Here is a 22718-nt window from a genome sequence, read left to right on the forward strand (position 1 = left end):
GCGTAAGGGAGCGACGCGATTGTGGACCCATGTTCCCAAACTCCCAAAACAGGTCTGGTATCGGGCCTTCCGAAAAAATTCTCGGTAAGCCATTCTCCGAGATGTCAGATGTCCGATCGAACTCGACGCAGAATCAAGGAAAACGGAAGGGTCCATTTCAACAACAGGACGAGGCGTACCAGCAGCCCTCTTGGGACTGTCCCTCCTCACTATCGATCAAGAATACAGAGCATGGGGTCCGGATATTCGCTTCCCCTGAATAACGATGAGCCAAGCGCCTGATGACTCACAGCACTATTCAGCAAAATCCTGCCAGGAGATAATCGATGATCTGACGAAGACAATCGACTCGGCACTTTCGACGCATGGAGAGTCCACTTACGAGCTTAGTCTCAGCCAGGCTGGAGACCGATTCCAGAAGAGATACGTTGCCGACTCGTGTCCGAGGGCGGCTCTGAGTGATTTTGAATATGGCTCGACCCTGGGTGCGGGATCCTTCGGAGCAGTCTATCTAGCTCGATACAAGGACGGAACAATATGTGCTCTCAAGCACCAAAAATTGAAATGGGCTGTGAAGGAAAGGAAGATCACATACGCCCTGAAGTCGCCTTTCATCGTGGAAGCGCTTTACGCTTTCCAGAAGGATGACATATACTACATCGCTTATGAACTCGCGTCGTGGGGGGATCTATCACAGCATAGGAAGGTGATACGCGCCTCGGGGTCCGAAGAGCTCTTGAAGCTCATATCCGCGCAGCTCGTCCTGGCGTTGGAGTATATGCAGCACTGTCAAGTCGCGCACCAAGATCTGAAATCTAATAACGTCGGTCTGTTCGCCGACGGTTACGTGAAAATATTGGATTTCGGTCTTGGTGAAGCACTCGCGGCACCGAAACCGGTCTTCAGAATGCAAGGCAAGAAGAAAAGGTTTGCGCCGGAAAAAGTTAAAGCGTTATTGGTTTCGGCTCATTTCACGGACTGGTGGAATCTGGGATCGCTGATCAACGACCTGTTGCCTTCGCCTGAACACATTGTGCGAATAGAGTTCGGCAAATCTGCTCACGAAGCTGATCTATCCCATCTCCGGTACCCGAAGCCTGCTGGTGAGCATTTGACCGACCTCTTGGTTGGATTGCAGAAAGTGAAAGTGACTGAGAGACTCGGCGCGATGAAAGATGGAGCTAAAGATGTAAAGAACCACCCCTGGTTCAGTGACGTGAATTTCATCCATCTTTACTACAAGACGATTCCGATGCTCGAGAAATACCCGGAAGATATGGAATGGGTCGACGTTGCTTCCGGAGCGGTATTCACCAAAGACTTGCCGAAGCTGATGTTTACATCTCGCGGGACATGCGAAACGCATCCCGCACCGGAGACATGATCAAAATTATGGCTGAGGGGGATGTGTCGCGGATATCTACCGTGGGGGAGGAAAATCAGTGGGGACTCGGCTCCCGACGGATCTATTAGCCAGAAGGAGCTTACTGTGACAGGTGAAAGGCGCCTGTGGGCGGATTCGGATAAACGGGCGCAAGGAAAAAATTATTCCGACCTCTTCCACTGCTCTCTCCTTTGCTCGCAGCACTTCCTTTGAGCTATGTCGTGCCGGTCGGTACTTCGGAAATCGGGGCATTCCGAGCTTCAATATCACGAAATGTTCGATCGACGATGCTCGACCACAAAGTATCTGGCCGCTCTTGAGCGGTCGCTCCTTCGAGACGACGTTCATCAAGTCGCTTCCAAACGTCCACCACGGACTTTCCCGAATATCGTTTTTGTTATCGAGGCTATCAGTTCCCGAAATCCGAGCACACGAGCCCCGTACCTATATCGAAATATTTTCTCGGAAAGGAGCATTGCACCAGAGCGAGCTCACTCAAGCCTGGAAAGGTGTGGGGTCCCCGCCTCAGAGGAGCGGTGTCGGATCCGGAGTGTGGAATTGACAAGATTGAAATTGGCTTGACAAGATGCCAAGTCTCGTCGAGCACCATGTTGAAACCCTCCGCAGGTTTCTGCTGCTATTCCGCGAGTTTTTCACGGCAGGTGAAGAGGAGCTCAATTCTCTGTCCTCGATCGAGCGAGTCATCCGGACTTGGCGGACCGCTGAGTTCTCTGGGAGAAGGGCCAGTTATGGGAATTTCCACAGCCCCTGATGTGACCCAGCGAGCCTGAGCTCGAAAAAGGCTCCATCCCCTACCATTGATGGCTCAAATAATGAGCTGCGGGCGTGATACTCCTCGCCAAGATGGCAGCATGTCCCTCGAGGATGTTTACCACAGCTTCAAAGACGTTCACTGATCCAGTGCAACCGTCCTCGTAGGCTAGATTGTGTCGCACGTGCTTCTCATTCCGTATCCTCCGAGTCACGCGAAGAATGAATCCCAGTGCGGAGCGGCCCTTCGATGCTCAGATTTTATTGATTCGTGAGCGATATATTGTTTTGATTTCGACCTGTTCTTCCACGGAGAAGAGTCGGAACACACAAATACGCGGCATCTAGCCGAAGAAGATACGTCGGAGGAATATTTTGCAGGAGCGGTGGGGACGCGCTCGAAAGGATGAAAAGCTGGTTCAAAGCGAGACAAAAGTTTTCGCTAGGAATTGACTGTACGAGTCCGACATGATATATGAAAGGCCCAGGAGCGAATCGACGAAATCGAAATTTCTGGGGTGTGCCTCTGGATTTCGGTCAATCGTAGTCATGCCTCTTACGACGTCTTTTGATAGGCTTTTCCCCGTGTCTCTTCCTGATCCGTCGCCGAGCCGGTGAAGTCACATTAAGCCAGCTTCGGATCTGGAAAACATGAAGCGGAGGCTTAGAGCAGTGGCTCCCAATCTTTTTTTTTCAATGACCCCCCCCCCCTGTCCCCACTCCCCATTTAAGCCGTGGAACCCGGAACGTATGATGGAGCCCCGGGGTTCCACAGGCGTGGAACCCCGCGAAATCGTCGATGGAGCTCAAGGGCTCCATGGAACCCCGGTGGGGAACCACTCGCTTAGGAAGTCGCAATCCGTGACAAGCTGATATGTCCTTCAGGCCCACATTCCACTCACTCTCAGCGCAGCTGACTCCACGGTCCCTCCACGTCGATAGCCTGGCTCGGGGTCCCGGTTGATCGCCGGCGATGTCCCATCGTCGCTGCTATCCTCAATGGCTCGCGCTTCGAGCTGTCGTCGACGGACCTTCATTTTCGTCGCTCGATCCGTTTCCCAGAAAGTCTCCGCTGTCTGTCCTGTTGCGGTCAGAAGGCTTTCGGTCACCATGTCTGCCATGGCACAGTTGCCCGGGCGCAAACTGTACGTCGTCACGTTCGATACGCTGGTCAGAATCGAGAGCTGTACCATCCGCAGAAAAACACCGAGGCACCAATCTGGTTGGGTATCGAGCGCGAAGCACATGCCTATCGACATTTTAAATGACTCCGTGATCGGGCAATCCACTTTCCGGTGGAGAGCAAAGTGTTTTCCCGCGAGTATTTTCACCGCGTCCCCGGGGCTTTTGCCCATATAAGGCTTACTGCTCGGCGAGAAATTCCGGTTGGGCTTATAGTGCGGGCAAAGAAAGCAGGATGGGGCGTAACGACCGCCGGAGTCTATCGAGGCCACGACTGCGGACGGAGCTTTTATGACGATATTGCGATTGGGCGAGCTCTCCGACCGCGAGCTCAACCACGAGAGTTGACGAGCGAAATTGCTCCCGACTTTGGGGATGCTCGGAAGGGTTCTCTGGCGCAAGGACCGCTGTCCCGTGGGAGCTTGATCGTTCAGAATTTCTAGGGGGGCATCACTACGACACAGGACGAATACAATAGCGGACGCGAGTCGTATGCATTCCGACACGTTGGGTGACTTTTCAGAGACCGCTCTTATCGCGTACATCTTCCTGTCCTGCGTCACGGTCGGAGCTGGAATTTCCACGATCCAATCGGGGTCGAACAACGCCCCGAGTTTCAGCCACGCTCGAGTGAACGAGGGATGGAACTGATGGAGCTGCGCGGAGCTATCGCTGCGGAGCAACAGGTGACGCAAGGAGAAGGGAAGGGGTCCGAGAACTGCAAGGGCTATACTTGTTAGAATGTTCATGATTCCAGAAGATGCGATGCAGGAGTCAGTCAGACAATCTGTGAGATGTCACTCCAGACCGCTGCCGATCAGGAGAAATCGGACAGCTGGAAAACTGTCTCTTGAAAATTATTTGACCGGAGCGCCCGAAAGAAGTCCGTATCGTCAAGGGAAAGTTAAGACGACGCATATCACATTTTTTATTGGTTCAACACGAGGAAATCAAGAATGATGATGAAGGCCCGAATCCTCCTCTCTGGAACGGAAGACGATACGTTAGTTAGATCCGATGGATCCCGCCTGGACTATGCCATATATCCATAGGGTCGCGCAGGGGAAGGTGGAGGGATCCTGTTATCGGGGCGCTAGCTGAGAATGTATTATAGAAGCGTTCCTCGACTGAATCTGCTTATCTGTGAACATTCTTCAGAGACCTCGGAACGTTTATCACGCTTTTACGCGAGCGGCTCATTCCCCAGTCGAATCGGGATGATTCACGACGTCTCCCTGAGCAGGAATCTGCACATCATCCCGTCACATACTCCTGATTTCAAGCACAGCGAGGACTCGTCTAGTAAACGCGTCAAGCCCTGCCGACTTACTGATAGAAGACTGCTCGGCGACCCTCGGTACCTCTTGATACGCTCCATGGCGACAGACGAGTGTAAGGGGAAGAGAGATCCAACGAGGAGCGTCGAAGAGGGACCATCTGAGATGAGATAATAGAGATCGGGGAGCATACCTCTTTCGAAGACGCAAGTCCATAACTTCGAGATGACAGATGACGGCGCAAATATCAATCGATAGTCTGATCTCTCCCGTGTAGTCCACATCTATTCCTCATATGGGCTCCTGAATGCTGACATCGATGCTTTGAGAGTACGAGCAAGGTTGAAACATACGTCTACAACCAGTGGCGATCCAATTCCCGTGTAGGTCTGGTGTAAGACAAGATCATTTACGTCTTGCACAAAATAATTGATGATGGTATGACTCAGGGCTCATTTATGATCCTGGAAACGACACCTGATCGTTCAGAATCACTCCAGAAAGCAGATCTCCGATTGGAACGAATCTCAACTAACGTGGGGAACCCTCACTCTCATCACCTTCATGCTACACGAGGCGGAGATGGAACGGAAGAGACCGAACAAACTCAAAAGTTGTTCGGACACCGCTTAAGTTCGGGGAAACTGATCGAATCGGAAAGGCCAAGGGTGTCGATTCGTCCCCTCCGACACGTGACCAGCAAGGGTTTTCCTCAGTCATCTAGCCCCCCCCCTCCCCAACGAAAATCCTGAACACGCGCCTGGTCCCGTGACCGCGAAAGATCGTACCAGTGGAGCGATTATATGATAGGTAGGAATTAGGGAAACTTTGCTCGGTTCCGAATGCCCTTCAATAATGCTTCCTCGGAGAGAGCCAATCGCCGAACATAGTGGAAGCGCTCAGATAGATGCACCCTGTTTACGTCGGATTCTATTTCGGTTCTGAACGAAGCGTTCGCGCCAAGCTCATCCTCCCAAGTCACCAAGGTAACTCTGGAGAAGTTCTCCCCCGAATACTCAGTATATTCAGCTGTCGCTAGGGAAGAGAAGCGGTCGAGAGAAAGCTGATGGCTCGAAAGCTGCGGAATTCGGTGAGAGTTCCGTCAGAGCAATCGAAGTCGGACGAAGTACGCTTTTCCTTAAGGAAGAGATCGAGAGCTCAGAGACGAGAAGCCTCGCCTGGGGGACTGCGGCAAGCATAGTGGTTCCGGCGACGGTCAATCGATCGCGCAGAGGAGAACCTCATCGCAGACGCCTGGAATATCACAAGCTGGTCGCAGGGTGGCTGATCAGAACTTGCCTTCCGATGCTTCCCAAAGATGCCTCGGGATAGCCTTGGACGCGCGAACTTTACTGCCATTGATCTCGCTCACGGACTCGATTCTACATATACGACGACCACAGACACTGAATGATTTGGCGAGAGCCGGAAGCTCGACCATCCAACTTGGCTTCGAGTCGCGCTCCGTCGCGCGCCGCCGTTCAGGGTCGCGAAGAAACCGTTGGCGACCGCAATCGCGACACGTGTGATTACTGCGCCGCAGCGGCATCCTCAGAGGCGCCAAAGGAGAGCAAGGGGCGAGGGAGGGAGTCGAATCGGACGTTTATTGGAGAAGTCTAGTTGTAGAAGAGGATTCGTGAGAATTGGCCCAGACCGGGACTAAGCGGGAGGACCATGCGGTTCTTAAATGGGATGGTCCCGCTTCGGCACATCTCCATGCGCTGGCCCTTGGCCATCATGCGCAGAGCTCGGGATGACATGTTCCCGCGGACATTTTCCTCGATCCCCGAAAACAAGTCGCTTTCACTCAGAACTGTCCGCGTGTTGGCGGGATCCCGGTCGTTATGTTCCGAACGCCAGTTCGGCTGATCCTTCTGATTTGAAGCGCTATCGGGAGATAATGCAGTCAATGGTGTTGATCAGGGCTCAACTTTAGTCGCGGTCTGTGACCGTCACCGCGACCTTCCGTTGCTTCGCGGGGTGTTTCCCCACAGGAAGTCCACGGGAGCCTGAGGATGCCGCGAATTGCCGGCTAAAAAAGCATGTTTATCAATGGCATTCATCGCGTAGCAAGACGAATATGTCGATCCAACAATTCTGACTTTTGACGGAGGGGACTCGAGTGGTAACGATGACCGGATGCTCCCCCTGTTGGGGGAGGGAAATTTGATTCGCTGAAGTCGACCTGAATTGCGTTCCGGGCCTGTGGGGGTTCCCTCCTGTTTACTGCACGAAAGGAGAACTCGCCAGCAGCGGCCGATAACTTTTTGCGAGTCACTCCGCTTGACCGGAACTCTTGGTCGTTCTCCAGAGCGTTTCAGGACAACCATTCTCTGGACACCTTCATTCAGGTATTCTTGCTCGCTTCAAGTTTCACTCTATGCCATCAGCCATCACGAGCGCCACACGTGCCGGTCTACAGTGAGCGGTGAGCAGCTACGGTCTATTTCCGTCTCAGAGTCTGATGTCGCTGTGCGCAATCAAAATAGAACTGTCATCGTCTACCAAGCGTAGCGACCGCGAGAGCAGTTACCTCATATAAAAGGCGAGAGTGTACCACGGAGGTTCAGATGAGCATCCGATGACCTGGGAAACGAATATTCCCCTCTACCTGGAGCCTAAATGAGACGAAAGCCGATTGTCGAAGTCAACGCTTCCGTTTAATTCTATCCCTATCGTACACAGCTTCAAAACATATAAACAAAACACGCATTTCTCCAGACACGCATACAATTATCGAATATTCCTTATTTACAATGTACACGGGCTTATTGTTCTACCGAAACCGGGTTTGTCTTCGGTCCTTCACGAGGAGCTGAGGCTGTTTTCTGGCAGCTCACCTCCAACGAGCGCCAGAAGCAGGCACCGTCGAAGGCTATCGGTATCGTTTTCGGACGTAGCAACAGTCATGTTCAATAATTATCGCGATCAGTCTCCATTGGGTAATTATGCATAATTGTGTTCTAATTGAACGGGACTCGGGTGCTTGACTGCGTTTTCTTTCATCCTGAGAGACTGAGTCGCACACGAGGCTTTGACGCCTTCGTGAAAGCGACGAGTGGCCTCATGAAGTTTCTCGATGTAATCATGCACGCCGGAGGCTGCCATCTTCGCGTAAACGAACGATGGGAACGATGATTGTGGATCGTCGTAATACGTCAAGAGATAGTCGAAGCCGTTCTCATCGAAGGATTTGTGCGGGGAGATCACCATGTCGGACATGTAGTGGTCGACGCGGACCACGCCTTTTCTCGCGGGACAGTCCGGATGTTTGACGGCGTGAGAGACCACCACCATGCAGCCGCTTTCATCGTCCACCAAATTTCGGCGAACGAAGACGTAATCCCGGGAGCTCATGGGGAACTGAAAGAGAAATACGAAGATTATACTCCGTCTCGGCGGAGTCGCCTTTCGCTTCGGGTCATATTAGTTGCTGCCCGCATACATAGATCGTACGACCTCCCTATTCTTACAATTAGTCCTTTCACTGAGGACCCGGTGCCTGGGTAGGAGATCGAGTCCAACAAGTGGCCGCGACGACCGCCCGACCGATTGTTGGCGATAGAGAAAGCCCTATGACTACGTCATACAACTCACCGGGTAGTGCATATGCCAGTAGATCACGTCGCTTTCGCTCTCTTGTTGAACGACATCCACTTCCACGACGAGTTTATCCCATTTTTTGCGGTACTCCGTATCACACTGCACGGCGAAGAATGCACGAGCAGGGACATCGTCGAACGTCCCGATAACTGCAATCCAGACAGAAAACATAGAGTATAACTCTTAGAAATTTCAAAGAAAAGCTGGGAGACTTTCCATCCACGCTCCGTAGACAGACCTTTGTATTTATAGTTGGCCAGACCTTCCTCGCTTTTTCGCCAGATGTGTAAGCTTTCTTTCTCCACAACTGGTTCATAACCTTCGTCCGAGAGATACTTCTTGAAGTCTTCTATGTTCAATCTCTTCGAAGCAGAGCTGCGCGACGGCGACGCTGGAGTCGGCGGTTTCAATATCTCGAACTCCTCAATACACCTGTGCATGCGCCTAGTGTAAATCAGCTGTCCCGGGAGCCTTCTGAGCACGAGCCCGTGAAAAAAGAGTAGAGAGAAGGGGGAGAACTCCGAATGGTTACCTGAGTACTTCATCATCTGAAATTCCTTCTTCTCGAAAACTGAATCCAGTGGTTCCTAGCAATAGCATCGGCGTTCTCTTCCTCATGCTATATCGGAACATATGATTGAATATGGTTTTCGAAAACAGCTGATTCAAGGCAGTGCGCTGATACTTCGTGTACAGTTGGTTGACCCTCCGGAGCTTGCTATTCACATAAGAATTGGCCTGGCTCGAGAAGAATCGTCCCAGACAACGCAATCGGGTCGCCATCCTAAAACTAGAAATAAAAGAAGATGTCAAATTATCGGATCGGAGCCGATAGAGAATCTGTTCGACAGCATGAGTCTCAGAGCCGGGGAGCGGATGAATGCTGACAGATCCACACGGGGAAGTATTCCGTGCACCGTCAGTGTTTCGTTCCCCGGCGTCTGGAGGGAGCCTGCTCCTGGCCGGGAAATCATCTCCCCGCAGAAAACAGAGCTCGCGACCGAGTTCGGTATACCGTCGTGCCGCATAGGAGTCCAAACGGATAAGGAGCAGAATAGAATAGGAATCACTTCCGCGGAATTCTCGCAGCGTCCGGAGATCTAGGAGCGAGATTCGGAAGTACCTAAATCGAGTCGACGAATCCAGGGATTAGGCATCTTTCACTTTGACCTTTGCCAAGCAAGTTGTCAGTTCTCTGCAGCCGTGATTCTGCAGCCGCAGCGGCATCACGCTCGAGATCCTTGTACTCCGTAAGGGAGAGGTAACCCCCACATTGCCGGCAGGACGGAGAGCATGATTTATTATAGCGAACCGGCTTATTACGGAAATAATGCACTACGATCTCTAGTTAACCTTGCGTGGGCGCAACTCCACGCGATGCGAGCCATGCCTCGTTTACCGCTCATCAATTGTTGACAATTGAATGGAAGCTGACCAACCTTATGGAATCTTTCGCAGGAGTCACGGTTGAGCAGCTCCATAGGGTCTTGAATTTTATGAAGTCGCGCGCCGTGCTCAAGGAGCGGAGCTCTTTGAGAACGCTGTTTAGAAGCATGGATGGCATCCTGCGCGAATCGTGCGTAGAGATCAAGACGAACAGTGCAACCACATGGGAACATAAATTCTCACGCCGGAAGTTCGGAGCCCGCTTCGAATACGTCTACGGCGATTGCCTGGAAACTTATTTCCGCGACAGCAAACTCCGAAAAAGCGGAGTGCTGCTTGCGATAATGATGTTTAGAGCCATACAATTCAACACACTGCAGACGAGAGGGACAGAGATTCGAAACTACTGAGCCGGCGGTATCCAGAGACGGCGCCGTGGCTACTTGGCGGTCCCGTTAATCTCCACGAAATTTTTCTCAGAGGGAGGAATTGCCGCGCTCGGACTACACCGAGCCCCTGTGGCGCTATCTCGAAGATCTGCCCGATACTAGTTCAGCGGGCAATTTTTAGTTCATTCGAGTCGGTTGACGCCCTGGAAAATATTCTGAGGGCATTTTCGACGGATCAGCCGAGTCGATTGTTCTCGTGAGGAAAACCTCCGACAAACTCAGACTAGGGATTGGAATCCCGGTGGGGATTTCGGAGACGGATGGGGACAGCCTGGAATCTCCAATAGGGCCGGATCATCGGTAGAGGCGCCACGGACGTTTTCGTTCCAAGCGAGCGAGCGAACCCATCCGCCCTGCCAAGTCGCCACGTACTCGACGATCGCGCTCACAGCCCGTCACTTTGGCGGAGCAGTGGACAAAACAGCTGGAGAGTCTACGGCCGGAGATGATGGCTGGCACGGTTGAATCGGTCGGTAAGTGATTCCGATTTCCGACCTTGCACGAACGGCAGGCCGAGCTGGTGTCAGTAGCTGTTCTTGGCTCAGCTCTGTAGCTGGGGTTAGCGCGATTCATCGATTGCACACTTGGACGGCGAATCCGACTGGAAGCCGGGTTTCAAGGTCCCGAAGGTCCTTCCCAGCGAAAACCACTCGCAGAATACTTGCAGTGAGGCTTGCATTCTGTTGCGAGACAGTCAGCATTATCGGAGGCACAGTCTCAGTTCCAATGGTTTCGGTGTTCTATCGATTGTAGTTCCCCGCTGTATCATTGATGCGTGATCATCCATGGCTGTCATTACGATTCTTGGATCGGTCAGTCCGTCGCTCTCTTTCTCCCGAGCTCGCTGCCGTCCCTCTCTTTACCGACGACGATGATATTTCAAGGGTGCGTGTACTTCAACAGCGGAACTATTCTCAGCCTAGTGTTCCATCCTATTCGATCTGCCTCCATCGAAACCCCATGATGGTTTCACTCAGGGTTCCTTTTCCATGGACCAGATGTGTATGTATTGATATGAGCGACCCCGAGAAGAGGGAATCGGAACGAAGGCGCTTTCACCGTCTCTGGTGGTTTCCAATCTCAATCGATTTTCGTCTCTGTGTTGACGTTCTCTGCCAAGGTGAAATTGTGAACTCGACTGTTCTGATGAGATCGGATTCGTAATTACTGTGGCGACGCTCCCGACGGATTGCGAGCCGAACAGAAAATTTACTGAAATCCCTGAAATAGCTCGAAGGCTCAGATGGCCTGGCGTTCGATATTGTCCTCTTCCAGATGCGAGTTTGGTCTCTTATCCCATAAGATGTCGGTTGCCGGTTCCGCTAATTCCGCAGGGACAACTCTCCTCCTTCGGGGTCAGTTCCCGTAGCCAGCTCCATCGCGCTCGATGATCATTATTATCGGATTCGATTGTCGTTGATTTGCGCGATTTTCCGATGAATGCGCTTAGAATCGCGTCGAGCGAAGGAAATCGCAAAGGCGAAACATCTGTATCAGAGCGAGCGCGGAATATCCCCACGACCTGCGAGGCGTCGATGAGGGCAGGATTCCGGCGTCGTAGTCCAAAACAGTCTTGATAATTCACGATGATGTGCGATCTCGATCGAGGCTGGCGATTCGAGAAGAGTAATCACCACAATCGCCTTAGGCTCCAGGTCTTATTGTCGAGGGCCCTGTTCGGTCGGCGAGCTGGTTCTCAGGCGATAAAGGCGACGACGATCCTGAGCGGAGCTGGAACTACCATGCATCTGTCGAACGTCGAACTCTCTTATGGGGAGCCGCTGATTTCTCTCAGTCAGAGAAGGGCAATAGTCGGCCGATCAACCGCCTCCGAAGATTCTAAACCCCCCAAAGGCAAAAGGCGTTGACGGATAGACGGGGAGATGTCTCTTTTCGAAAGTTCGGACTCGTTCCTCGTAAGGACTATACGGACTTCGATCCCAGCCCCGGGGGTCGTGTTGGGGAATAGCAGCCTCGGTCGTGTCCGAAGACGTTATTTCCTCGTACCGCAAGAGTGCGCTGTAGACAATCGATACATCCGAAGCTCCCCGCGCCCGGTCTCCGTGGTGGTCTAGATAGTTGTGCGGTCACCGTTACGGTCGGAAACGATCGGATATGCGCTAAATGGAGAGCTCAAACGCTGGATCCCAGTATTATTATTGAAAGCTCTCCGCGGATGCGTGAGTTCACTCTGCTGATCCCTCGAGCCGGCTCCCTGTCTCACTAGTTCGACCGTCTCTGTCCTGGGCGTCGTGAATCGGCATACAGAGTCTCTCGAGGGACCAGCCATCCTGTAAGAACAAGGATCGACGAAGACGCGATCGACGATCGGAGCTTCTGGTGCCCGCGTCCTTAGTGGCGTTGTCGCCCTTCGTTCGCAAGTCTTGTGTCAACCGAGGAAGCATGTAGACTGACACTCTTGAGGCTGAGATCCTAATCGATTTTTCTGTGCGTCCCCCACGATTGCCTGAAGAATCATTCTCCCAGAATAATGTATTTTACGAAAGTTGTCATCGAGACTGGTCGCTCGCTAACACCGAATGATCTCGCATTCATTCATCATTGAAGCTCCACGGTCGATCACAGGCGATCTTCTTCTTCCAGGCCGGAACTTAGAAGCATAGGGATCGAGCTCTCATATTCCGTGATGTGAAGACGCATGTGCGGCGTTTCTCGGAGGATTTCGGAGAAATTTGGGAGGAAATTGGGGGCATCGGGCTCATTGGAACGTAATCGGTATCGGTCGGAGCACTGTCGAGGCACTACGATGGCGAATCATAATTGATTGTTCACCCTCGTGACCGCGGTCTGCGAAAATGGTGAGCCGAAGGCGTCAACCACAATTCTTCCGTCATATGATATGTACTCTTTTCCATTCATTTTGCGGAAAGTTTCGCTTCCATGCAGGTGAAAACTTCAAGCGAAGCGCTCGTTGGGTTGAAGCAGCAGCACTCGAAGCTCCTAGCGCGTTTTTCCTATTACCGTTGTTGTTTTTGAGGAGTCCGGCTACCTAATGGCTTCTTCGGCTATGACCGCCCATATTTGTCCGGAAGTCTACAATCTGCAGGGACTCAATGGCGTTCAGAGCACTAACGGAGTTTTCAATGGAGCTAACGACAAAGCTGCTATCACAACTTTCCTGAAGGTGAGTCCGTCCCGGTCGGGAGCTCTGTCGACGCCCTTAGTTGCCAGCGTGGTCTGGGATAATTTCTCGACCTTGATGTTTCGATTTCCGTGCAGCGAAGAGTTATTCTTTAGACGTCTTGTCTGGTCGCTTGCAGCCGGTCACCGTCCTGACGAACCTCCAGAGAGGCAACGTTCCTACTCAGACACCGATGAATTTGATTCGTGAGTTTCATCTTACTGTCGAGGGTAGAGCCATGATTCTTCTGAACCCTCGAATTGACATGCTCAAGATCGCCGGTTCAAAATTTTCAGTGAGATGTATCCATCAACTAGTAGCTCAAGGAGATATTCCGAAAGAGCCCTTCGGTGAGTTCGCCTAGGTGCTTCCTCCCAAAAGGCATAGTGTGGCAGAGAACAAGCAAATCTCCTGACCGCTCTGCCTTTTCAGCGGAGTCGCGCATCGAGCTCTGCGATAGCGAAGGTCTGACACCTCTGATGTGGGCTGCGTTCCATGGTCAGCTGCTTTCCGTCCGAAAACTTCTGCTTCAGAGGGTCAATGTCAACGCTCAGGGTTTCCAGGGCCAAAGTGCTCTCCTGTTTGCCGCATGCCGAGGTCATACGTGCGTTGTGAAGGAACTTGTCGCCCACGGTGCGGATATAAATCACGCCGATTGCGTAAGTAGCTCGTGATTTCGACGGATAACAAGTGAGTGAGACGACGAAATTGAGGATTTCTCTCCATCCCTCTTCTCCTCAACTCTATCCTCTTCGCAGGACGGATGTACCGCGTTAATGTACGCAGCGTCTGGGGACCATGCTGAGACATGCAAAGAACTCTTGCTCGCGGGAGCGTCGGTTTTCGATCTGAACGAGTTCATGGATACAGCGTACGATCTCGCCGCTGCCGGACCCAGCGAACACGGTGGGCAAGCCTGCTTTATTCGCATTGGATTCGTGTGTCCTTGTTAAGAGAATCATTTTTCCCATCGCAGGAACGACTTTGCACATTTCTGATGCAACTTCCCTGTTTCTCATTGTAGTTCTCGAAGTTTTTGAGAATCATCTCTTCAACCTATTCGACTGAGGGAAGCCCCTCGGATCGTGTCCTGGCCTGGTCAATCGGTGAACGACTTTATCGCCTATGGGAAAACGAGCTGATCGCGGAAAAAGTGCAGATGAAGAAAATGCCCAAATTCTAGTCGAGAGGAGCGCTTCCGTCGGACGCCGGGATCTCTGTGGAAGCGACGTGAATTTACAGCTCTAGAGTCGGACCACTGCGCGAGTTACGTGCAGTTGTTGGCGGTATATTCTCGGAAACACTTGTTGCGTCAAAATCTGTAGCTCGGTCGACGGGCTCCGTTGGAACTCGGTCGCGGTTGGAGCAATCGGCTGGCGCGGAGTCTTCCTCGCTCTGAGTCGCAGGAAGTTCCGATGACTTGCTATGGTTTTTTTACCTCTCGTTGACTCCGGAGAGATTGCAGCACTACGATAGCAGGGTTCCGTCAGGTTCGATGCCCGTCAAACGGGGACTTGTTGCTTATGAATGTCTTGTAGGATATGTATATGAATTGGTGTACACAATGGCGAAACTACAGAGAGCCGTGATATGAGGTTATTTTTCTTATAAGGAACGATTTCTCCGTGTATCCGATTGGATCAGGAGCGAATGATCCCGCTCTGCGGAGGAAAAAGAACGCCCTTGTAAACAATTGCGCGAGTCTGGGAAGAGCTACAGAACGTTACCAATATACAACTTGTTCATATATCTCTTCATATTTACACATTGGAGACGATATTCGGTAATCAGAATCGCCCTCTCACGACTCTTTGCGATCGTATGAATTATCTGCTGTTGAATAACAACTTTCGCGATGACGGGAGAATTTCGAGGGGTAACATTCCCCTGAGGAGAGCGTACCACACCGAAGTAGTCGGGAGTGGGATGGGTCACTGATAGTCCGTAGAATCGAATGAACCCGGGGATGTCATCATCTTCCCGTTGTGAAAATATTCTTCGTCACTGAGAGAGGATGATTCGACCCGTCAACGCCGAAAGGTTGAATAGGTCAATAATCTGGGAACCGATGGGGACTAGACAAATGAAGGTGGACCGATCACAAGCCTGAATGAAACGGGACCCAATTGAATCGCCTGAGACAGAATGAATTTTGAAGAAAGCAAATCCGAGCACCATCTCCGCCCGTCGCCACATCCGTCGTATCTCATGCGAGAACCCAGCGAGGAATTCGGATTCGGAATATGGAAGACTGTGGTCTCAATTCGGCGGGAAAAGATCACGCGTCTCACGGACGTTCTTCTGCATCGAAGCGTCATCGGTCAAGTTTTCCGAATGCGTCGACTTCGACGCCAATGATCGGAATCGGGTACGCATAGAGCAACTGGCGTCTCAAATCATCCGAAGGAGTTATCGTGGCGCTTATGAACAATCTAGGGAATGAAAAACCTCCTTGTGGAGGATCTCCCCGGCGGATAAAGAGCTCGGTACTCAAGCGAGCGAGACTGGAGAAGATTCCTCTGTGATTTCTATGTGATGCTTAGTATGCGGTGGCGGATGGATGTGAAGTTTTCTGACCAAGAACACCCGGTTCTCTTTCGTGATTCGATGAAGGGAGCGAGAGCCTCGTCTCCACATCGCCTAAAGCATCCTTACTGTACTTGTATTCGGTGGCATCATCGGCTTTTGTTGGTTATTGCTTAGATAGCGTTGTCGACGACATTGACCGTGATTCGGAGTCTATCACAAGGAGAGGCATTATTATCCATCTCATTTTGTGTATCTGTCTATGATGTGACAGTCCCATCTCCGATCGGCGTACGGCGGAGCATTGAAACATACTTGTTGTGTAAGTCTGAGTTCCTGGGCTCTGAGAAATCAGAGTTTCCAGGATTGGTCCTCAATCGGGATTCAAGTCAGTTCGTCGACCAGCGGGAGCCTGATTTCAATACATACGGTCCCCCGCCTCCCCCACTCAGCTGGTTCTCATCCGCATCATTGACTACTGTGATCTTTGGAATTTAGTGGCTTTCAGAAGTTTCAAACGTTTTCTTTAGGTAGACTAGGAATTTTGCAATTATCCCTCTCGCGCGGATGAAAGACTGCGAATCCAACAGTTGGGAGTGGTGTTAATCGACATCGCAAATCGCAGCCGCGCAGCCTCGTCCCCGGAAGGAGCTCTGTCAGAGGGAGTTGTCATTGTTGAGAGTGTGTGTAGTCTCAGGTAACAGAAAGAGAGACTGATCGAACTCAGGCATGGGATGAAACAAAAGTAAAACATACATATACATATATCTGAATTCGAATCAGCATTGTGCTAGCAACGAACCTTGGGCGTCATTCGGAGGGAGACATCTTTGGGATGGATACACTTGAACAACCTCGAGTTTACTGATTTGCGTTTCGGTATGAAATATAGGATGATGATGTTCAATTGCAAACATAGCATATGAATAAATTGGGAAAAAACTGTTCGAGCGGCTTTGTCTTCTATTGCGACCTGTAGACTCCTTTCATTCCGGGTGATCGCCGCGTCCTCGCATCGGGAACACGGGGTCTCGGCAGTATTTTGTCCCGAAGTAGCCCATCGCTTATTTCTCCCGCGAGGCTCCCTCACAGCTCGGATGAGTTTCCGGCCTCGAGTGATCAACTTCTAATAACTGTGACTTCCCGGAATCCGAGGGGATCAGTCGAGCAGAGCAGTGGAGTCGGGGCGAGATTTCCGGAAAGCCGCAGTTGCTCCCCGAAGCTCCTACCGATCGAATGCTCAAAGCTCGAGCGAATCACAGCTGCTCATGGGTCCAGCTCATAACCGTTCGTCGATGCCACGTACCGCGATTTCGTCCTTAGGTGTAGAGTGAAGTCGGTTTTTCTTATCAAGAAAGAAAGACACTCTTCCTCATATATCTCCAGGGAGATCCAAAAACAGTACCATAGAAAGGGGAGCCTCAGGGAGCCTCGACTTGCTCCTATCCTCTCGACGCAATGCCTTCCCCGAGATCTCGCCTACATAGAAAAAGGAGCATCACTTTTATGTTCCCGTATTTGCAATGAATGTTGCTTATCTTTTTCGTTTATTCAATTGGTCAGCGCGAATTTCCGGTCATAAATTCGTTCCAGAAGATGACATCTTTGAAGATTTTTCATAAAAGCGACCAAGAGAAAAAAGTTGAACAATCTTGTTCGCTCAAGTCTTGAAGGAAAGGATTAAAGGATAGAAAAACCACGGAGAGTTGTGCTCTCTCTTACATCACATTCTAGCTGAACTCGTCAGTGTCTGCAATGCTTGAAAGTACCTTGATGCTCATTGGAATAGAAATGAAAAATTACTAGAAGTTAGTTTCGTGTTTTATCATCATCATAGTTGGGTATATGATCATAATAATGATTGAGGTGGGAAGGCCGAATTGTGCTTCAACAGTTGATGTAGATGCTGTGGCTGTTTCTTTTTTTTCAGATTGATGGTGTTGATCGAATCTCATTTGTAACTTGCAAACCGAGGAATCGTCGGGAGATTCCTCGGCTGATTTTCTGCTTTCGTTCCGTCTGCACTCCGACGGCGTTTCAAGTTGCGACGGGGCCGGAGCAGAACACTCGCTTGTTGAATTGTTGATGTTGTCGTTCTTCATTTTACAGGTTGCTTGAAATAAAGGTTGCGTCTTCCTTGAAGGTTTTTTTTGGCTCCGCGTTTCGACCACTGTTGACGCGGAGTTTTTCTTGGGGTTTTGCGATTTTTTTGGTGTTTTTTTTTCCGAGAATGCTTCAGGTTTTCACCTTGTTTTATGCTTATGTCTCAAAGTTCAGAACAAACAGGATGACACCTTGTTTGAACTGATTTTCTGCGATTTACCACGCTTTCCCTCTCGGCTGCTTGAGATGCTCAACTTGCTTTCAACCTTTCGTTGGACCCGGTGTTCGGGGGTCGGAAGAAGAGACTTCAGCACGACGAGGATCGCTTCAGCGCGAAATAGATGTAAGATGTCTTCGTTACTTCATAGAGTGATGTTTCAACTCAAATTCAAAGGTATCGAGAAGGATGTTTCGCCCCTCCAAATGCTGTTGCTGTTCATTTTAAGGCTGTTGTACTTGTCGGATGGGTCTTGTCTGGAGGGGCTTGGCGGGTCGGGCGTCGTCTTAGTCTTTCTTGCCGGCAGCGACGACTTCGGCCATCGTCTTGGGCGCATCAGGCGGGTTCTGGGTTCGTGAGATTTCCTCCTTGGCTTGATGGGCCTGGAGTACGGCCACGGCTTCCTCGACTTTGGCTCGGAGACTTTCGCTGTGCTCGAGCATGTGCAGAAGTTCAGAGTTGTCGATTTCGAGCAACATTCCTGTTCGGGAGAAAAGAGCGAGTGAGTGTTGAGTTCAGTGGAAAGATTCGAACGAGGGGCACAGTAGCATAGAGAATTAGTTTCATTCGAATGGGCGACGAGGGTGTTCGGGGAACTTACCTGTGATCTTTCCTGCGAGATCTGCATGCATGGCGTAGATCAATGGGAATAGTCGTTCTCCCAGCATCTGCTTTTGATCCCTTGGGCAGGCTTCGGCCAACATCTGAGTGGTCAAGGGTTCTTGGCCTTGGACGAGCACGGCGTTGCTGGCGTTCATCGGCGCAGCACCAGCTGGCGTAGACGGTTGAGCATTGCGAACGCTGTTAGTGAATTTGAATGTGGGGCGGCTGTTTGGCGCTTGTTGGGGTGCGACTCCCACGCGGTTCCTGCTCTGAGTCCCAGAGCCGGCGGCGCCGTGGATCGTGCTAGTTATGGGGCGCGTTGAACTCATTGTCGCGTTGCGAGCGGCCGCAACCCCGGCGTTCTGACCCTGCATGGTGGGACGCGGTGCTCTCTGGAAGTTGGCGGCGGCTGCCGTGGCCATCGGAGCTCCTCCGGCCATGGCGTATTGGCCTGAGACGCGGATCTGCTGTCCTCCCGCCCATCTCTGGGGGCGAACGTTGTTGGCAACGTTTCCGCTGGCGAAGAAGGCCCGCGGGTGCATTGAGGCCGGCACAATGAAGCTCGTCGGAGTGGAATGATTGAAGGGCATTTGGCCGAATGGTACGCGCACTCCCGTGAATCTTTGGACGAACTGAGAGCTCAGATGAGCGCGACGGTCCTCCTTCCTCTGAGCCAGGGCAACGTACAGGGGTTTCTGTACTATGATGCGACCGTTCATCTCCGTGACAGCCTTGGTGGCCTCTTCGGGAGATGAGAAGCACACGAATCCGAATCCTTTCGAACGGGCTCCTGTTGAGTCCATCATTACCTTGGCAGAGGTGATCGTACCGTATGGCGCGAATTCACGTCGTAGTCTTTCATCGTCGATGACGTCGTCGAGGTTCTTAACGTAGAGATTCACCCCTTGGTACCGAGTCATACGTTCCATTTTAAGTTGTTCGAATTTCCTCTTGAGGTCCGAGAGGCGCTCGGCTTTCTTCTGAGCTCTACCGACATATATTTTCTTGCCGTTTCCGAGCTCTTTGTCGTTAAGTTCCTTGACAGCCTGTTCAGCGTTGTCAGGATTCTCGAATGAAACAAAGCCGAAGCCTCTCGATTTTCCGGTCTGGTCGGTCATGACTCGAGCTGAGGTGATCTTTCCGTAAACCTCGAACATCTCTTTGAGCTTCCCGTCATCGAGCTCTTCACCGAAGTTCTTCACGTACACGTTGGTGAAGAGGCGGGCCTTGTCGCCCATCATGCGCTCTCGTTCGGATCGGGGCACGAACTTGCCGACGAAGACTTTCTTCTCGTTCAGCAACATACCGTTGACTTTGTTGATAGCTTCATTAGCTGCTTCTTCGGTCTCGAAATGCACAAATCCGTAGCCGCGTGAGTTGCCCTGCTCGTCGGTCGCCACTCGGCACGATAGAATGTTGCCGAACGCCGAGAACGTATCGAAGATCGCCTTGTTGTCGATATCTTTGTGCAGGTTCTTGATGAAGACATTGCCGACGCCGGACTTACGGAGTGAAGGGTCTCGCTGGCTCCACATGATACGCATGGGACGGTTCTTGAGCGGCTCGAAATTCATCGTATCCAACGCACGCTCGGCATCGCCCGGTTGATGGAAGTTCACGTAGGCATAGCCGAGCGAGCGACGACTGATCATGTCCCTACATACCCTGATGGAGAGCACGGGCCCAGCTTGGCAGAACTTCTCGAACAGCATCGACTCCGTAACATCTGGATCCAGGTCTCCGACGTACAGAGACGCCATGGTGTAGTTACCTCCGCCGGAATTCATCCTCACAATACCTTTTTTTGGTCCTTACTCACAAAGAGTCAGGGTTTTGCAATTTTTTTCAATTTTTTTGGTTTTTTTTCAAAATTTTAGAGGGTAGCGTGGCGATTGCAAGGCCTGAGCAACGAAGAATGAATGATCAAGGACCGACGAGCACCATCAGAGACCACTCCGCTGCCGACTGCTGTCACACAAGTCGCCAGTTGCTACCACACACGTGTTGATAACTCGGCGTCACGAAATCGCGATCGACTCGAACAAGCACAACACCCGAATTTCTCAGTCACTGTTCTCGCGGCAGTCAGACCTCAGCCTCCACAACCTCGAGGACGACTGAGCGATCGAGCTCTCGAGGGGCGAGCTTTTAAACAGCTCGATTCGAATCCAGCGCCTCCTCGAACCGGGGTGGCGCAAAGGCGAGCGGACCCCAACTCGCCGACCCCGCCGACTCGCCGCTATCATCCGCTGACATCACTCGCGCACGCGCATCGCCGCCACAGCGACGGCGGCGACTGCTGTTGCTGCTGCTGCTGCTGCGGCCGATTTCTAGGCCAGAACGGAACAAGAAGAAGCGCCATCCAGTCAGTCAGTCGAGCGGCCGGCCGCCGGCACCACCGTAGCCGCCCGTCAGCTAACCAGGGAGCTCGGTGGTAGTAGAAGCGACGACGGCTACCGCCATCAGCCGGCCGCAGTATTAACGGCAGACCGACAGCGTAAATTCTTCGACTTCCGATCTTCTAGCTTGGGCAACAAGAACGACGGCGACGTCCGCCTTGACAGCGGCTACATTCCGCCGATTGCCTCCTGACTGAGCGGGGCGACGTCGTCCCGGGCGAGCGTCCTGCACCGATGCTTGACCATCATACAGAATCGCATGAGCATGAGTAATAGCGACCGAATTCCCCGTCACCCCCACGGTCTGGAATTTATCGGAGCTCGGCTAAAACAGGATCAATTCTCGAGTCCCCCTACATTCGAGCATTTATTAGTACTGATGATCGAGTAGTAATCAGCATTTGGATGTAGGCATCGGATCGGGGACGAAACGCGAGCGAAGTTATCGAAAGAATTATTTTTAGCTTCATTGTTATCCCAATTTAGCGACAGCACGGCTCGCTGATATTCTTTACAAAGAAGAAAAGAAATGAGTCATCCGGAAACGGAGCGATAGCGGAGCAGCTTGAGTCTTGGCGGAGTTCCCGTCCGCTTGCCCTGGCAAGGGAAACGGCGGTTCCGTCTCGGAATCTTGAGGGATGCTCTCGGGAAACAGCTCTCCGATGAGTCATAGATACGTCCGACATATTGCCCCCGAGACAGCATTGATGATCGAGGCTACCGATCGAGCTCGGCGGGGCCCGCAGGCGACTCGTGGAGCGGAACCACGTGCTCGACACTCACCGCGCTCCGATCGGATAGAAGCTTCGATTGTGGAGTGCTCAACGTCTTTTTCGGCCATTGCCGGTGGGTTTTCCCGCGGAAATCCAAATCGCGGTTGATATGCTCAGTCATTCCATTTCCTGCAGAATAAGCTGCCGACTCTTCTACATTCTGACGGCCGATAATGAACAACTTCCGAAGGGAGGAAAAGCCGTGCTTAATGAGCCCTACGCCGATTGTCGTCTGATTCGAAGGGATGCCATCGAAAACGAAGGTCTTTCGGTCGGTCCCGCTCTCGAGATGTGCCATCTCGGAGGAGCATACAGGTCGGTCTTCACATCGGGGGACTCCAAGCATTTTCTTCATTAGATATCTCTGATTGCTCATTGAATCACATCGCATGCTTGCACCTAATGTTTCGGATTGACAGCGAACATCCTAGCATCGAATTGAGCTTCCGAAGCGAGAATAGATGTCTTCGATTCTGAGAACGAGAGGAACCCCGAGAGTTATCACGATCGAAGACCGCGTGGTTTCTGGCGGCTCGTCTACTCCGAAGGAATGCGTATCTCATGCGGATCTGCTACGGAGACTTTCCTTACTCTCGGTAGCAGCGCGCCGATCGCTGGTCCGTCAAACTTTCCGCGAGAGAGAAAGCGAGCCAAACTGCCGACCGAGTGAGCAGGCGGTCGAGCGGGAGAGCGGCTCCGACTCGTCTGATGAGCATGCATGCAGCGTGCGAGCAATGTTGAACCTGTAGCTTCTAGTAATCCACAGTATGATAAATGAAGCCCCGACCTCAACCGCGTCTAAACGCTCGAAAACAATCCCATAGCCACCCCGCATTACTCGGGGTATTGTAGCCAAACGACGGGGTGACCAAGAGACGAGGGTTTCGGTCTTCGCTTCGACGG

The 22718-nt window shown here is 51.8% G+C and overlaps 4 protein-coding genes across 4 annotated transcripts; 2 read left to right on the forward strand and 2 right to left on the reverse strand.

The window, feature by feature from the left end:
* Window positions 1-265: 265 nt before the first annotated feature.
* Window positions 266-1384, forward strand: LOC100902926 (cAMP-dependent protein kinase catalytic subunit 1-like). The gene has a single exon (XM_003740799.1). The coding sequence runs from the start codon at window positions 266-268 to the stop codon at window positions 1382-1384; it is 1119 nt and encodes a 372-aa protein (XP_003740847.1).
* Window positions 1385-7258: 5874 nt separating this feature from the next.
* On the reverse strand, window positions 7259-9994 carry LOC100904122 (stAR-related lipid transfer protein 7, mitochondrial). The gene is made up of 5 exons (XM_003740726.2): window positions 9657-9994; window positions 8750-9007; window positions 8456-8649; window positions 8212-8366; window positions 7259-7977 (listed from the first exon to the last, which is right to left on the reverse strand). Exons 1-5 carry the CDS (start codon window positions 9779-9781, stop codon window positions 7561-7563), a joined length of 1149 nt encoding a protein of 382 aa, XP_003740774.1. The 5' UTR covers window positions 9782-9994; the 3' UTR covers window positions 7259-7560.
* A 503-nt stretch (window positions 9995-10497) lies between these two features.
* LOC100903068 (ankyrin repeat family A protein 2) lies at window positions 10498-14321 on the forward strand. The gene is made up of 8 exons (XM_003740800.1): window positions 10498-10525; window positions 12657-12871; window positions 12960-13197; window positions 13334-13400; window positions 13491-13544; window positions 13627-13853; window positions 13953-14100; window positions 14219-14321. The coding sequence occupies exons 3-8, from the start codon at window positions 13066-13068 to the stop codon at window positions 14260-14262; spliced, it is 672 nt and encodes a 223-aa protein (XP_003740848.1). The 5' UTR covers window positions 10498-10525; window positions 12657-12871; window positions 12960-13065; the 3' UTR covers window positions 14263-14321.
* Window positions 14322-17222: 2901 nt separating this feature from the next.
* Window positions 17223-20430, reverse strand: pAbp (poly(A) binding protein). Its single transcript, XM_003740728.1, has 2 exons — window positions 18642-20430; window positions 17223-18521 (listed from the first exon to the last, which is right to left on the reverse strand). The coding sequence occupies exons 1-2, from the start codon at window positions 20428-20430 to the stop codon at window positions 18328-18330; spliced, it is 1983 nt and encodes a 660-aa protein (XP_003740776.1). The 3' UTR covers window positions 17223-18327.
* Between the last annotated feature and the right edge of the window lie 2288 nt (window positions 20431-22718).

This window comes from Galendromus occidentalis, unplaced genomic scaffold, assembly GCF_000255335.2.
Source record: "Galendromus occidentalis unplaced genomic scaffold, Mocc_1.1 scf7180000077086, whole genome shotgun sequence".
NCBI lineage: Eukaryota > Metazoa > Arthropoda > Arachnida > Mesostigmata > Phytoseiidae > Galendromus > Galendromus occidentalis.